Source organism: Pongo pygmaeus, chromosome 3, assembly GCF_028885625.2.
Source record: "Pongo pygmaeus isolate AG05252 chromosome 3, NHGRI_mPonPyg2-v2.0_pri, whole genome shotgun sequence".
Taxonomy (NCBI): Eukaryota; Metazoa; Chordata; class Mammalia; order Primates; family Hominidae; genus Pongo; species Pongo pygmaeus.
In genome coordinates, this window is record NC_072376.2 from 68591785 (window position 1) to 68609305 (window position 17521).

The 17521-nt window shown below is 37.6% G+C and overlaps 1 protein-coding gene across 10 annotated transcripts in view; it reads right to left on the minus strand.

The window, feature by feature from the left end:
- Positions 1–6046: 6046 nt before the first annotated feature.
- The window catches only part of DCUN1D4 (defective in cullin neddylation 1 domain containing 4), an 82376-nt gene continuing 70901 nt past the window's right edge, over positions 6047–17521 (minus strand). For 5 of the 10 annotated variants that reach the window (XM_063663699.1, XM_063663698.1, XM_063663700.1 and 2 more), the window contains exons 9-11: positions 11714–11818; positions 9494–9596; positions 6047–9357 (exon numbers count right to left, since the gene is read on the minus strand). In XM_063663699.1, the coding sequence (XP_063519769.1) occupies positions 9302–9357; positions 9494–9596; positions 11714–11818 (264 nt within the window). In that variant the 3' untranslated portion in view covers positions 6047–9301. Of the gene's footprint in view, positions 9358–9493; positions 9597–11713; positions 11819–13920; positions 13977–17521 lie in introns of those variants that run through there. The other 5 variants (XM_063663702.1, XM_063663703.1, XM_063663701.1 and 2 more) reach the window with 2 other exon arrangements.

The following is a 17521-nucleotide window of genomic DNA, read 5'->3' on the forward strand; positions in this document are numbered from 1 at the left end:
TGCATACCCCACCCTCATGACATAGTGCCTTCCAAACGGCCTTATACCATCACATTGGGGATTAGGATTTCAACATACGAATTTTGGGGAGTCATAAACATTCAGTCCCTAACATGCTCTATATGTTTGTTTTCTTCCTCCTCTTATTCTCTTACTTGTAATAGGTGTATTGATATAATAGTATTTAAGTATTAATTTTATATCATATTATTCAAGTAATGGGATATTATGGAGAAGAGTAAATATCACTCAAATACCTCAACTTCTCTTCTGGGAAAGGAGTTGGTGTGATTTCAGTTGTATGCAAGGTAGTTATTATCGTTAGGTGAAATTACGACATTGTTATTGTCTTTATTTGGAGTTTATGGTTTAAAGAGATGTGTATAGGTTCCAAGTTGACAAGGGGTGGACTTGTGATAGTTAATTTTGTGTTTCAACTTGACTGGGCCATGGAGTGCCCAGACATTTGCCCAAACATTTTTCTGGGTTTGTCTGTGAGGATGTTTCTGAATGACATTAACATTTGAATCTTCAGACTTGAGTGGATGGCACTCAATAATATGGATGGGTCTCATCCATTCAATTGAAGATTTGAACAGAAAAGAAGAGTAGAGTAAGAGGGGAACCCTTTCTGCCTGACTGCTTGAGCTGGAACATGAATCTTTTTCAGCAATCAAACTTGGTACGAAACATTGGCTCTTCTTGGGTCTTGAGTCTGCTGGCTTTTGGACTGGAACTACATCCAGTTCTCCTGGTTCTCAGGCTTTCAGACTCAAACTGGAACTTACAGGGTGGTTGGCAGATTTTGGGGCTTCTTGGCCTCCATGACTGCATAAGTTAATTCCTTAATAACACCACCCTCTACCTACATATGGTACACACACACACACCCACACACCCACACACACACACACACACACACACACTATTGGTTCTATTACTCTTCAGAATACTAATATAACCCACCCAACCTCCCACCTTGCCTCACAGCACCCTTTGAATCCTCTGCCCAAGCTTGACTTAACAGGGTACAACCATTCAGAGCTCCTCCATGGGTCTAAGCTTAAGAGTGGGGACCAGGTCTTATCCCTAGCCCCTAACCCTGTGCCTGACACAGAGTCAGTTTCTCCAGGGCCCATCTTCTGCTTTCCTGCCTGCTGAGTACTTGGCTGTCAAGATTTCTGTGCTGGCTCCCAGATGGCTTCGGCCAGACTATACTGGGGGCTGCCTTGTGCATTTCCTCTGCTCCTTTGAATGATGTTCCCCTTCGTCTCCTTGGAGCAGCAATGAGATCCTCCAGGCTCTTTGAAGGTAGGGCCTAGTGGAGCCAAAAGCAGCTTCCAGGATGTCAGGGCTAGACCTGGCCATCCTCAATTGGCCTTCAATATTTGACTTGGCCTATGGCTTTTAGCACTAATCGCAGAGGAAAGCTGCTAAAGCACAGGGCATGGGGTTTGGGTGGCATGGAAGAAAGTACATAGGATTAAGAACTAGAAGATGCAGGTTCCAGGCATACTTCTTTCAATTACTAAGTGTGAATTTGAATAAGCCACTGGAACTCTGTGACTCCTTTGGTTTTTGTTTTCACTTGCTAAATGAAAGTAATAAAATCTACCTCATGGGGTGGTTGTGGGACTAAAATGAAAGACCATGTAAAAAGCACTTTGTCAACTGTGAAATGTAATTATAAGCCTCTCGAAATGGATCTATCCTTAGTTCTCCAAAACTAAAGAGGAAAGAATTTTAGGGACAGCCTTTCAATTCCAAATACGTATGAGTGGGCCAATGAGGAAGAGAAGGCTAGAGGGACACAGTGAACAAAGTGGACCAGATAAGTGAATATAAAATCTTACTTACATTGAAATCTATATAGACAATCTCTAGTTATCAAATCATAGCTCTTCTTCACAAGAGCTGAAAAGGAGCAAGAAACATTCCAAAATATTCAACTACTATCCTCTGAAGTATTGTAACCATTAGCTGGGAAACATGTTACTACAGGCCTTGTAAAACATGTTACAGGTTACTGTATTTATTCAGTTAATCTGCAGAGTATGTTTGTTATAGAAAACTGAATTTGCTCAAACCATAAATGAATTTACCAACCCTGGGTTAATTAGCTCACCATTATGTATTTGATATATTTTGCAAGTCAGAAAGCATCCAGTACATACCTATGAGAATGGCTAAAATTTTAAAAACTGAAAATACTAAATGCTGATGAGGATATAGGGAGCCACTAGAACGCTCATACATTGTTGATAGAAATGCCAAATGGTTATGACTTTGGAAAATGGCTTGGCAATTTCTTACAAAATTAAACATACACTTACCCTATGACCCAGCAATCCTATTCGATCCCAAAATGGTCGAGAAAATAAAAGCATATGTCCACAAAAATATTAATAATTGCCCTGAACTGGAAATAATCCAAATGTCCACCAACATTTCATAGTACATCCATTCAATGGAACACTGCTCAGCAATGAATAAATAAAAATAAATAAAAAGCAATGAATCAGTAGTGCATGGCTAATCTGAAAAGCATAAGTGAAAGAAGCAAAAACAAAACGCTACGTAACGTAGGATTCCATTTATATGACATCCCAGCAAATGAGAAAAAATTAGAACTCAGTGGATGCCAGGGCCTTGGGATGGAGAGAGGGGATTTCCTGTAAAGGGCACTAGGAGACCTTGAATGAGCTAGACAGCATACAGACTTACAGACCTCAATCTTCTTAGCTCTTGTCAGACTTTGGTTTATCTCTTGGGGCTCCCCAAGGTGCGGGGGTGGAGACAGACTTCAGCTTCAACCTCAGCTTCCCAACTTTCCAGCTATGTGACTTTAGACCAGTTATTTAAATTCTCTCAACTTCAGGTTCCTCTACATACTTCACATAAGTGTTGAAAGGTGTTCAAGGAGATCAGTGTAAAGCACATTGTCTGGACACTTTTTCTCAAAGGAGCTAAATGATATCAATAAGCAACCAACTGGCCTTCTTGACTACATCTCTAAAATCCATTAGAGCTTGCTGACCCATTCAGGTGCTGGAACATCAATTATCAAAACCAGATCCATGAGTGTGCAATGTGGCATCTAAGGAGAGCCCCACACCGATTCCTGATCTCTTCCTATTGTACCTTACTCTCCAAAAGGAACTCTCAGCTCTAACCCAGTTGGTGTGTTTCTGGTCTACCATTTCTAAGTGTCTGAAGGCACTGACACTTAGCGGGCATAGGCCTCCCATTGATAGGCCTTTCCTAATTCTTCAGTCTGTTGATTTTCTATTATTCCAGTTTTCTCTATGCACTCTTGTAAACTTTAATGCCTGTGTTACCAATTTCACATAGGAATTCGGCCTAACACAAAGTTTGTTGATACAATGATTATATTGAGAATCTGAAAATCAACCCTGATGTAGGCAAAATAAGGACTTGAAGGATTTATGAGCACTTTGAGACACACAGAACACAGACCCGCAGAACAGGTTGCTAGAAGGCATCTATTATTTTATTCAATAATTTTGGAAGTGTGATAGGATTACAAACCTTGTCCAGGCCCTACTCTCACAATGGGATACACAAAAGCCACCATAGGTAATGAAGCAAAAATGAACAATAAGCAAGTAGAGACAAAGAAAACGCAGTGGCTTTCAACATGCTATCGAAAGTTGGCCTAAAACTTTTTCATGAGTTATTTCACTGGTAATGAGTACAGCTGCAGCTCTCTTTATCATCACACATGTATCCTACGATTTCTAGAGAATACTAGTTTGTAATTTTAGATATTCACACTTAGTCAATTCTGAGATATCTCTGCTGGAAAGTGTCAGAGGGAAAACCAAACCCTTTTCAGCTTCCTTTCTCACAGCCAGGATTCTTTACAATCTATATTCTTCAGAGAGTGATTGCAAAGGAATTTCTTTCAAAGGACCGAATACATTTATTGGAGAAGAGATTTACATCTTAAATGATGGTTTTTAAAGTTTCCACTTAATTACTACAGTCAATCTTTGTTTTTCAGTTTCCAATTATTATTCTCAGCATAGCCTACGTACTAATTCACCATGATTTCTAAGCAAGTACTTCTATACATGGGATGATTTTATTTTCGTTAAGGCAATTGGAAATACATGCTAGGAACAAATTCCGGCAGAGAAAAAACTAAACATTTTTCTACTGAATGTGCCAAAAGTGGTGAACATGCCCGATTTTGAGTTACCTTCTGCCTTACCGGGCCAGAAAGCTTGATGTGTTATTTCCTCGTGTGATAGTTTTTTTTTTTTTTTTCTAGCTATAATAAAGTCCCAAAAGCAATTCTTTTCTAAAGGAATCATAAAAGCTTTCACCTTTTGCTTACTCTTCATGTAAGGATTTGGAGGTAACATTCCAATGAGTTATTTCTATTTGATGCGATCAGCAACCATGGAAAAAGCATGTCCTGCTTTCACATACGTTCAACAAATCAAGAAAGTCAGTGTCTGGAAATACCCAACTTTATTCCTCACTTCTGTAGCCCTGGGGTTGACCCAATCATTTTCAATTTCTTCCTGTGGGTGTTTTTCATTTTTTCAGTTCACTTTCCTCTCCACCCCATTAGGTTCAAAGGGCATAACAATGTCCTTCCTTTAGAGTGACCTTGTGTAAGTTTTTCCTTCATGGGTATGTCTGCAATGCACCTCTGCTGGGTTTTTTGTCTTGAGCCAGCATTCGTGGTTTACTCTCTCCTCAGTCTATCTTGTTCCAATTACACCGGAGAACTTTATTTCAATTCCCATGAATTTACATGTAGAGTCCTAGTACTGTCTAGTGGAATAAATCTCATGTTCCTATTTTCTATTATTGGATAACATGTCTCATGAGTTTCTACTGTTTGCTCTGCCACAAGTTAAGAATTCCCTGTCCTAAGGTTTGTTGCCTTTCACTTGTATCAATTTGGGATTAAGTTTTTTCCTTTATCTCCACCTCTCTTTCTTGATGTCTAGAAGCAGAGATATTTTCTTGGTGTGATGCTCAGCTTTTGGCCCAAATTATGGTTTAAAGAATCATCCACATTGACAATTTTAACAGCGTGCACCTGGATTCTAAGGAATCTTATTTTATATTTCCTCTCTCTTGCTTTCAAGCTTATAAAAATCAGTCTTCCTCGATTTATTCTTGGATTTTCTAATCTTTACATGTTTCTTAGGTCCTGAGAATTCTTTGCCCAGAGAGGAAATTGTTACCTGCTTCCTTCCATTTTCTGGCCATCCACTGCGTGCCAGAGGTCCTGCTCTCAGAAAGCTTACATTCTAGTACAGTGTAAGACAATTTTAGAAAGGGGTAGCCAGGGCTAATACACACTTATAGACTAATTGGGTAGCAACCTTGAGGGTAGTAAAAGTGGTCATTCCTGCCTAGCTTGTGGCCCATATTATGTACTTAATTCTTTAGCTCAATGTGTAGAAACACACAAAACATGGTGGGTTTTTTTAAAATCACTATTTGGCTGAGGAGTGACTGCACTATCTTTAATCGAAACATTTAAAATACTGTATCTGAAAGTGTTCTAGATTAAAAGAGACTAAAGAGACGTAACAACTAAATATAATGCTTATCCCTGGATTAAAAAGATAATAGCTATCCAGAACATGACTGGTACAAATGGGGATATTTAAATATGCACTGTTTATTATAATATAGTACCACCATTAAACTTCTTGAGTGTGATCATTGTATCATGGTTATAGGTGAATGCCCTTATTCCAAAATAACAGGTGTGATGTGTCATAATGTAATTTACTCTCAGAATCTATTTACAGAAAGTGAGAAGTACACACACATGTATAGCCCAAGAGTAAGGCAGGAAATACAGTAAAATGTTAACAAGTGGAAAATCTAAGTGACAGGTACACAGGTGTTCATTATATTATTGTAGCTTTGGAAATTTTCAATAGAAAAAGTTGGGAAAAAAACAAACAAAAAAGGATAAAAAATGCTTTAAAGACTACCTTAAATGGTTTTTGAAGAGAAAGCCAGAAGAGAGAAGAAAAAATGTACACATCTGTTCTGAAACCAAACACAAATACTTTTTATTTATGGGATATCATTTTACATCAATTTCATTGAAACCTAAAACCAGTTTGCTGTACTCAAGTTAGGTGGCATAACAGTATTTCAGTTAAGCTGGGAGTCACAGGACTTGCACACTTTTATGAATGTAATGCAAATACTGACGACACGAAGCATTCACAGTTATAGGTTACCTGCTGTCATTGAACAGTAACCCCCAATAGAAATTATTTTATGAAAAAAGCAACCCATGGTTTGGTCTCATTTACAGACACCCAACATTTTAGTTGGTCAATGAAATCTATACATTTATTATACAACATATGAAAGAATAAAGGATAAGGCTTACAGAGGTATTTTAGCAGTTTTAAGAATAAAAACCAAGGGCACAAACTAACTTTTAAAGCTTTCTGTATAAACTTCAGAAGCACTGTTAAAATGGAGACTGAGAGACAAAATAAATCCATTGTGAAACCAGAATCTAGGTTTGCCTAGTCAGATTTATAAAAACGTAATTCAGAGTTCATGCTTCAAAAAAGGTGCATGTAACATTACAGTGGATGTTTGAGGCAAATCAAATAATACAATTTCTGACCTACTTCAGCAGTAAACATCTAAAGGTTGTATTCCATGACAACAGAGTATTGCAATGTGGAGTTTGAAACACAATAGAAAAAGAGAAAGGGTTGTAGACTTAGGTACTAAAGAAAACCCAGATGAAGGCACCCTAATTTATTCAACATTAGCCAGTAAATAAGTGCTTGATGATTGTTCAATTTTGTGCAACTTAGAGAAGTTTTTAAGAAAATGTAGCATATTACTCTGTCTGACCTCTTTTTCTCCCCTTAGAAATAACTATATAAAATCAAGACAACCAAGGGTAAGCACTCTGCCGCTCAGCAGTCACAGAGGTTTATTTTTCAAGGCAATTTAAAGATTATTTGGAGTTTTCTTAATATGCAAGATTATCCCTTTGGAATACTTACTTTCTTATCATACATAATGCAATAGTTTTTACGCAGTTTTTTCCCTACCATCAAAATGTTGATTGTGGATTAACTGTAACATCTCCCTCCTGTAACAATCCTCTCATTTTAGAATTAACTGTGCTTATTAGCATTTTAAAAAAATCTCTATATTCTAACATAATGTTTAAAATAACTTCATCTATGATTTATATTTGCTTTAAATAAAGCTACAGTTGATCAAATTTAAAGAACTGTATGACCTGTTGCCTTTAAAGTGTAACTTTTTAACTTTATGGAATAATTTTGAAAATGAATCAATTCTTCACAGATCCAAACCTGCCTAGGCCAGCCACCACTGCAAAACAAATGCATCCGTCACATCAGTCTTAATAGCTGTTGCTTGCCATCAACATTTTCTGTTCTTTACAGATATTGGTTTATGCAAACTGGTATTAATTTTTAAGGTTGAAAGTGAATCTACAAACAAGGAGTGGTTAAGTATGCTTAATCACTACAGGGTTTTTTAAACTTCTGGTTTATTTCACAGCAAATAAAACCTTTCGTTTGGTAGAAAAAGAAAGTAGTTGCATTCTACTATATCATGATTTTGTATACACACACACACTGTATATACATACAAAATTTCTTTCTTTGGTGGTTCAGTTAGGGAAAAAATATGAAAATGTGAACACTGTTTGCAAAGAAATGGTAAAATAGTGATCAAGAGTAGCATTGTCTGTGTGCTTTATTCACTTAATGCCATTTAAAGGATCACATGTCACCCGAAAGAAGTTTTAGCCAGACTTCCAAATAACCCAAACCTTTTTCCAATCATCACATGCTCAAATCACGGATCTTGCTGACCACGACAGCATTTACTTGTTCAAATGCACCATTACCTTTTACTCACTCAAATCATTAGACTTTTGTGTTTTCACAGAACTTTAAGGACTGAATTAGTCATTCAATAGCACCAGATAGTTGGGGTGAAAACATGTCATCTCTATATTTCCTCAAGAATGGCAAAAAAAAAAAAAAAAAAAAAAAAAGATAAAATACAAACCTAAAAACACCATTCTGTTTATTCTTGTTTCCTCATCCACAAAAATAATGGCTATCGCCCCTCTGTACAAATAACTCAGGTAATGAAAAGTGGCCCCTCTAGGACAGGTCCTAGCATGTACTGGGTTAGCTCAATGCTGGTGGTTTCTTGTCCACTGCCTGCAATGGACATGCTGCCAGGAAAAGCCTAGCATGAAACAAACAAACAAGGAAAACAAAACAGCTCTCACTTATAGTATGCTTGTTTTCTCAAAAGGCTGGAAAATTACATACCATGAAAGCTTAACTGAAAATTCAAGCCACAACTAGAAGTGCGATGCAGTTATAAACAGCCAGCAAAACCATGAGATTTTCATTGAGGAGGCAAAATAAATTTTACTTTGAGTGGCAAAGAAAGCATTAGCAGATCAATCACTGGCTAGAAGAATGCAAAAGGAAAAAAAGAAAACAAACAAAAAAGTTAAAGAATGTTTACAAGAGTTTAAATCCCATTCTTTTAAGAAAAGAGGTGCAATTTGAATTTGTTCATTGGTACCTATATTCAAGCTACTATAGTTTTAACACTAAAAAATAAACAACTTATATACCTTGCGTGGTGGAAATGATTTGTGGCATGTTACATATCTATATGTTCAAATAATTATAACTCATCATTTTAAAACACTAATATTGTTAAGTATACCAAATGATATTTGGCATATGCCTCTGAAAAGTTATGACTCCTACCTCCTTCCAGAAGTTGGCCTCTTAAACAGTAAGGTTAATTCTGGCAATGTTTGTTCATGGTAACAGTTTTGTCTTGTTTTCTGAAATGCTACATAGGAGACCAAATAAAGTATAATTGGTTCATTCAAAAAAAGGGACTAGAAATGCCACAAAATTATTTTTACAATACATTTCTCAGAAATAATCTCTAGGTGAAGCTTTTTCCTTTTATACACATATACAAAATTTAAACAGCAATATACACATAATCACAGTGAGGACGTTGGCAAATTCACCAATCTGTAGTGTAAATACAAACTGCAAAGCAGCCTTCCAAGAGAACAATGCCACACAGCAAGCAGAGCTGGCCAATTCAATAGCAAACACCAACATGTCCCTGCGAAAGGGAAACAGTGCAAGAGAAGCAGCATGCGCTTTGATACAAACAGCAATTTATGGCTAATGGGTGACAAAACTGTGGTAACAGTGACTCTCTCGCTGCTATGCATAAAGTCCTAGGACATCTGTTTGTCTTTATACCACTCCACAAACTCGTCCAACAAAACTGGCCCTGGAGAGAAAGAGAGAGACAGTAGTAATAATAATAATAACAATAACAATAATAATAATAATGTAGCTGAAGCGTTTCCCAATGAGGATGATATAGAAATGTACATGAATGGCAGAATGGTAGCGGCGGTACTTACATGCTCCATCTTCATCATAGTTGCTGAGGTCAAGATTAATTGTTCTGCTAAACTCTAGGACATTGCACCACTGGTCTTTATTAATAACTTTGTATTTTGATTGCTGAAGGAGGGAAAAGTAATATGAATTACTGACACTTAAAATGAACAAATGGGACGGTTTCAATTGCTTTATGAATCAACTTAATTAAGTTCATGTAAGGTTAACTCTTTCCGTTTGAGGTTTGTTAAGCACCAATCTAGGAGGATGGTGAGGGACAGCAAGAGTAGAATTTAAGATGACAATTGTCATTACAAAAATATGACAGGGTCTCAATACAAAATGGAAAGCACATCAAAATAACATGATTATATATCCCCAGAAGTGAAAATTCTAAACTGCAAAAGACGTTTTATATAAAATGGGGATAATATCTACTTCATAAAGATACTGTAAGAATTAAAAGAGATCATTTACTAATTTATGTGAAGCACTTCATTCAGTGTTTGGCACAAAGTAAGTGCTAAATAAAGAGTAGCTCCCATTAATATAATCCCTGACATAACCAGCACTGCCCATGGCCAAGCCTTCGGCTTAAAGCACATGCAGCAGCAGGTTACTTGATGAGATCTGGTAAGTGCTGCAAGTGGTCTCAAAACTAGGTGTTCTTATCACAGAAAAATATTGCTCTTCTAACAATTCAAAACTCGAATCTGATCATAAAAGAAGCTAGAATAGCTGTGAAATCGTTTTTCTATTCCTCTTAGACAAGAAATTTGCCATGTATCTATTTAAAAATACAGTATCCCTGTATGAAGATTCATAAATAAAATCCAGAACCAATGATTTTTAAATCTTCCCCACTAAAATCAGAAACATAGTAAAACAATACAAATACATAAAAAGCAAAGAGAGTTGAGTCAATGGTTGTTTTGAGGATGCAAACACAAGAAAAGCTGAAATGAGAGGAATACTGTCTTTTTAAAAGAAAAACGCAAACTAATGTAAGAGAGAGAACAAAGCACAGACTACAAGTTTAACTTTCTAAGCAAGTAAAAGCAAAAACCAGTCCTGAAACAGTTGATGATGCACCTGGAATTACGCAAAGTCAGATTTCCTCCAGGCCAGGTCTTCCAGCTTAAGACTCTTTACACACAGGTGCAAATCCAGCTAAAGTCTCTGAGAACAGGGAACTATTTCTATTTATTTTTCCAAATAATGCTAACTCATCTCAAGGGATTGTCAGAGAAATTAGAACAGATCATATGTCAACATGGACTACTTTGGGTAAACAGATACTTACGTAAAACTAGTTTTTAAATTTTTGAGGAGTCCCAGTTACTAATGTTAAAAGAAATTTTTAATAACAGTTCTCAAAGAATCCTATCAGATATTAAAAATTTTCTGGACCATTACATAAAGTAAGTTGTGAGAAAGATTATTCAAGAGTGAAGCCAGAGTCATCATACGGCCCAGCATTTTCTCAAAGACCCAACACCCTCATCCTTGCAAGCAAAGGACACTTTTTAGAAGGGCTTGGGGCAGGAGGGAAAGGAGGATGCCATATATGACAACCCAAGTAACTCAAACTTGTATCCCATATACTTCCAGGTCCCACAGAATGACACTTCAACAAAACCAGTAGCTCAGAATTTCTGATCATCAATACTTAAAGCACACAAACAATGATGGAATAAAGTGCTGGATTGTTTTGATACTGATCTGAAGACAACTTAAACTGAAGGAGATATTGACAGTTTGCCTAATACTTAGATTGATCTAAGGTCCTCAAGTTACTTGGTGATAAGAGTAGATAAGAACATACTACAAACTAATTTTGGTAAGAAGGCAGATGACTGTCTTTTAAACCTCTGCTTAATAAAAGTAGAAGTTCATCTAAAGTCAAAAGAAAGTAAATCTTCTTTCTCTATTGTTATGAAGAACAGAAAATCTAAACGAAAGTGAAGCTTTAAAATGGGGATGAGAAAAGAGAGAAAAGGACAGAGCTGTGGCTGTTTCGGATGCATTTTTAATGTGGAATGAAGCAACACAACATTAAACGCATACACAGATGCACTCCAGGAAGATAGGTAGTTGCTGACTGACAGCAATTATGTCACCGTAATTCCTACACAGGCAGAAACGTACAACAAACAAAAAATTACATACAACGGGTGAATAAAGTTATTTGGTAGTTCTAAGCAAGCAAACATACATTTCATAAAACAACAATTTGGTACCTCTAAGAATTGGTGAAAAACTGGAAAAAGGGGCCATATTTTTCCTAATAACAGTCCCAACATGCACTTGGCAGTGTTTATGTCTAGGCTGCGCTGGTCCTTTTCCTGTTTAACAAACAAAAACAAGGATGAGCCAGATGCCCCCAAATAATAAATTCCCATAATTGCAAATGTGTATTCACTTCAACAGGAAATTAGTAAACAGCTCATTTATCATACACCTTAAAGACCCTGCATCCAGACTAAGGTTAGGGAGGAGAGGTAGTCAAACACAATGGAAGGCTTGGGCATTGCGATATTATATAAATTTACTGTGAGAAAGATTTGTCAACTGAATGATCACCCTAACGCAAAATCAATTAGTTACGTCGTAGCAGTTTCTACAGGCTTTTCGTGGGATTAATAAAAACTTGTAACTCAATCACTTGCTTGTTTGACATTTATGATAATCATCAGAATCCTAATTGTTGACCATAAAGCCTATAACTCAACGGAGCTTAAAGGTTTTGATGCCTATGATTAGGAATCAGGTTTCCTTAATAAAAACGATTTTTTATTAAATGAAATCAATTTGATTTCATTGATAAATATTTTTCTTGAACCTAAACATGCTGGAATTAACTTTAGCTCATACCAAATGCTGGGGCTCTGAAGTGTCTCTCTAAATCAGAGGATATATTCATCTACCCACTCTGGCGGAAGGCAGGAAGTCTATCAATACAGTCCTTCAATAGACAGATAGATAGATAGATTTTTTAGATGTAAATTTCCTAGTAAAATACTCCTAACTAGTAACCAAGTGAAAGACAACATTTCATAAGGACACCAGAAAAAAGATAAGAACATAAACCTAAATATGGGCAGGGTAAGCTCATTCCACTTACATTTGCAATTAAGGATCCTAATTTCTCATTTCCGTCTTTCTTATATGCTTCCATTCCAGAACAAGTGGTCAGTTTCCATGGAAAGGAATAGAGGGCCTGGGACCATAAGCATACCTTACATATCCAAAGCTAGCCTCCATGTGGTATCTTAACTACAGTGGAAATTTGTAAAAGTATTTTTTTACAAAGGGAGAAAGTGCCTGGCTAGCCCAGTGCAGTGGAATCTAAATGTTCAAATTAAGGGATGATGCTGTGACCACCACCCTAAGCCACATATGCAGCCATATATACCTCCTGATAAAATAAATCATCACTGCAAGGACTCTTAACAGTGAAGTATTCTTTAGTACACAAACCATTTCTAGCCATGACCCTGAATTGGGACTTAATACAGCAAATGTAAGGGCCTCACTTAACAACAACAATGAAGGTAGATGAAGACAAGGAAACTTGTTGCCTAAGGAAGATGTGCAATAGATCTGGCCTTTTGGTCTCAGTTGTGAAGTGTAACGACTGTCCATGAATAGACCAGGTCAGATGGCTCCACATCACCCTTCTTTCAGAGGTCACATAACTTAAGTCTGATGAGGGCAGGTGTATCCCAGTTCCACAGTTCTATGCAAACAGGTGGGACCTCCTTTCCACAGGGTTCTCTGCCTGTCCCTTGGCCATATGTACTGTCCTGCTCAGGGCTGCAGTACGCACTCCCAATGTAGAAGAGGACAGCAGAAGAGGTGATCTAGAGACTGCCTGCCTTTTGCCAGCCAAACTGCATTGGTTTGTTGTGTTTCAAGGGCTTACACTTCTGTGATGCACTGTGCAAGCAAATGGAAAACTTCCTCTTACCCTGTAACACAGGTGTGGCAGACGGCAACAGCACACCATACTATGAAGCAATCCACAAGATAAACGAGTAAACTGTTGAGAAACACACGCGGCACCACAGGACTCGGCCAAAGTCCATTTGTTGAACAACAGCTCATGCAGCACTGGGCTGACAACACTGGCGCTCTGGAAGAGTTTTCCCTTTGCAGAGTTTGTAATCATTCACTAAACCCCAAATCTCTAGTCTTGCTGTGATATATATTGTGCCTTCTTCCACCATCATCAATGCCTATGTCCCCGTCACAATGGACATACACTAAGGTGACAAAAAAGAAAAAAAAGATACAGAAGACCTGGACAGACTCTTTGCAACAATATAATCATCTGACACACTGATGATCATGAAGGATTTCAATGCATATGTTTGGCAGTGATGCCAAAACATGGAGGAAAGGCATCAGACTCACAGGACTGGAAAGCTGAACAGCACTCACTTACTCCTGCTCTGCAAGGGTGCCAGCCAGCAGCTCGCAATCACTAACACCATCTTCGGCCTAGCAAATAAGAGAAAGATATTATGGATGCACTCACAATCTGAATAGTGGCATCTCACTGATAACCAACATTTCCTGTGAGTGGACTTGTGGCTATGTGCAAATGACCGTGACTGGAAACACTCAAAATTCCCGGGAACAACAGTCGAGAGCTCCCACAGCAAACATCTACTAAACATCAAAATTGGAGACACTCGCAGGGGGTTCTCTGACAACAATGATCCTAATAACATTCTCTGCAAAGGGGTTCCCAATTAAGAGTGAAATGAATCTCCCAGGATGCTATCAGGCAGCCATCAACTTTATAGGCATTTAAAAAAAAAATCACCGTAACAAATTCAAGGAGTACAGTAAAGACATCCAAAAGCTCTTTGTAAGAAATTAAAATTATATGCTGTCAACACAAATCCTGTGACTCTCTGCTCATGGAGCACCAAGGAGCAAGGGGCAGACCAACAGATTCCTGGATCCCAAGGTCAGAATTAGACAGAAGGTACCTTAAGAGCCTGCCAAGAGCCAACCAGCATCCCCAGAAGGCCCATCAAGGTTAAAGGAGAAGGAAATGAAAACATCTCTCCCTAACCACCTCTTGACCCAAAATGTGTATGTAGGTATTTCATAAACTTTAATTTACTAAGATAAAAAGCAAAGGAGTTTTGTGTCATTTTTCAAATAATAATACAAACTGAACAGGCTCTATACACGAAAGATACACCAATCCCCCACAATATACAACTAGATTCTTCTTTGTGGTCTTCCTTAATGTAGATTAAAAATAGAAGTTATAGAATGGTATATACTACAGCTGCAAAACCAAAGGATGCTACTCTAAATATTCTACATTATATTTTATAAATGGAATAAATGTACTCCGTAAGCTAAAGACTAAGAGCTAGTGTAGAGAACAGTGAAATTTTATTAAAATCTGATTTAGAGTTCTAGTATGAAATAAAAAACCAGTGCCTTTGTTTACATACTACTGTTTCAGTATAGGTCCTCCTCTAAGAGGTGACAATTAAGCATTTTTTTCTTAGATGACACAAATGACTTAACAACTGAAACAAAATAGTTAACTGTAAACATGTAAATATAAATATATTACAAAAATGAACCTTTAAACATCTGAGTATCCAGATCTGCTAAATCAAAGGCCCCTATTTCAAAAGATGTATTTCCAATTTATACCAAACTTTACAGCTTAAGACTTACATATGAAAAGAGGAACCCTGAATTATTAAAATTACAAAGAAAAAAATTCAACAGGAAAAATAAAAACCCAGAAGATTTTCAAGACAGACTAGCTGGAATCAAGAAATAATATACAGGCAATCACAATTCCAAACATAAATGGTGAAGTCAGAAAGTGGTACATGAAATCAAAAGGCCTTAAGTGAAGACCTATTACATGTGTCATGGTGTTCCAATTGAGGCCACGGGAAAAACAGACATAGAGAAAATGCAGTCCCTCTTAACCCAGCTAACCTAAGTAACCAAAAGATAAAAATACAGGGCTGTAAAAAGCTCATATCTTAAATATTGTGGCTCAGTTTATGAAACCAAAAATATAGCAAAATAATTTTTTGAATGGGAGTTTAATTGTGCTCTTAGAACTTAGCTAACATTAGTTTAGAGATAACAATGTTTGCAAGGCAATCAATTAAGCTCAATTCTTGACACTTCCTTTAAAACAAAAGGAAAACATCTGCCAGCTGGCACAGGCTTTCTTTATTATTTTATTTGGTACAATCTGATTCTACTACTGTAAGCACTACTCTAAAAAAATGTCATTATTTGAAACGACGTCTGCAGACACCTAGGTAATTAATATCAGTGAAGAATTCAACAATTATTTCTAATTCTATGGTTAACTTTTCCTGAGAACTTACTTCAAGCTAGAAACTGTTCTAAGTGCCTTACACTTAAACTCATTTCACCTCTATTAGTAAACAGGGACTACTATAATCCCCAATTTATAAATAAGGAAACTGAGGCACAAGGAGTTAAATAAAGTCAATAAATGGTAGAGCTGGAACTTGAGCTAGGAAGTTGACTCCAAGCTGGAGCTCTTCACTGCCTACCAGGCTGCTTCCCTCAGAAGTAAGGAGGGAAGAGAGATTTCCATATGAAGAAACATACAGGCCAGTGGGCTCTACCAATAACTGCTAAGCAAATTTGCCTGGCTCTGCAACAACTAAAGAGGAATCTTAGGGATAAAACTAAGATTTTCAGTGTAATAGACCTGGGGTTAGATGACTCCATCATATTCTTATTCTTACTATCACCCAGGCCTACCTTCTGTTTTCTTTGTAATTGACAATGAAGTATGAGGGAAAGTGTGAGGAGAGTGTATGAGTGTGCACGTGGACACATGTGTGTTTGAGGTCGGGGGTGGGTTGTGTGGAGAAGGAAATTGGACAAATACATCAACTAACAAATGAAAGGCTGACTCAAATCAGAAGAGGAAGTGAATCCAAATGATTGCAGGAGATTTAGGTTAAGCTTCAAGAGGATTTCTCTGATAACAGGGGTTGTTGAACACAAGACCTAGCAAAATTTTCCTTGGTGAATTCTATGAGTAACATCCCTATTCATTTCTGATTTGGCCATTGTGGTACAGAGAGGAGGACAGTGTTCCAGCTGGAACCTGTGTGGCTGCTTACAGCTTCCTGAAACACAGCCTCAGAAACACTGGAGAAGAGCAGCTGGCACGTTCTGCTGGGAAAGAGAGTACATGGAGGGGCTGACAGACTTGCTCTCTAACCTGCCACAAGATTACCTCTCAGTAAAAACCATTCCCACTGGAGTGTTCTGCCTCCACAAGACTCTTCATTCGACTTCTTTAAGGTTTTATTTCAAGAAGTGAAAAGGCGACCTCTCCAGTGCCCTCCTCCCATCTTCCCTTTCACTCGTTCCCCTTCTCCTGAAAGGCCTCCCTTTCTCTCCCTCTCTAGCAGCTTCTCCTAACTTTGTTTCCTTCCTGATTCTGTCTGGTTCACCTTGATCACTCCACCAGGGCTCCTCTCAAACTTCTCACTCTAAATCTGTACCTTCCTGCATCAAGGCAGGACTGCAATGCTAGAAACACATCCTACTCTGTGGAGAACAACAGTGCTGCAAATCCGTGGTCTCTGCTCTCACCTGGCCCTCAATGTTGCTGATCAGCGCCCCACTCAACCCCACACCCACCCTCCTCCAAATGCCATGCGCCAGCCTCTGCACAACCCTTGAACCAGCAAGCTTGTCTCCACCACAGAGACAAGAGTCCAATGGACTGATACTTATAACTAGTCTCAGATTAATGAAAAATTATATAGTATTTTAAGTCTATTCTCTTCATCTAATCTTGTTCTCACTAGGTCCTTTTTTAAAAAGGAAGCAAGGAAAAATGGCTGCTTTATTTAAAAGAATCCATATAACAATAATTGTTTATATAATAAAATTTATATTGAGGGCAAAAAACCCTATGCATAAAAATACTGAGGCAAAATTCCAACTTGTAGAAGAGAACTGATCATGTTGGCCCTTGTGTATATCCCACCGTTTTC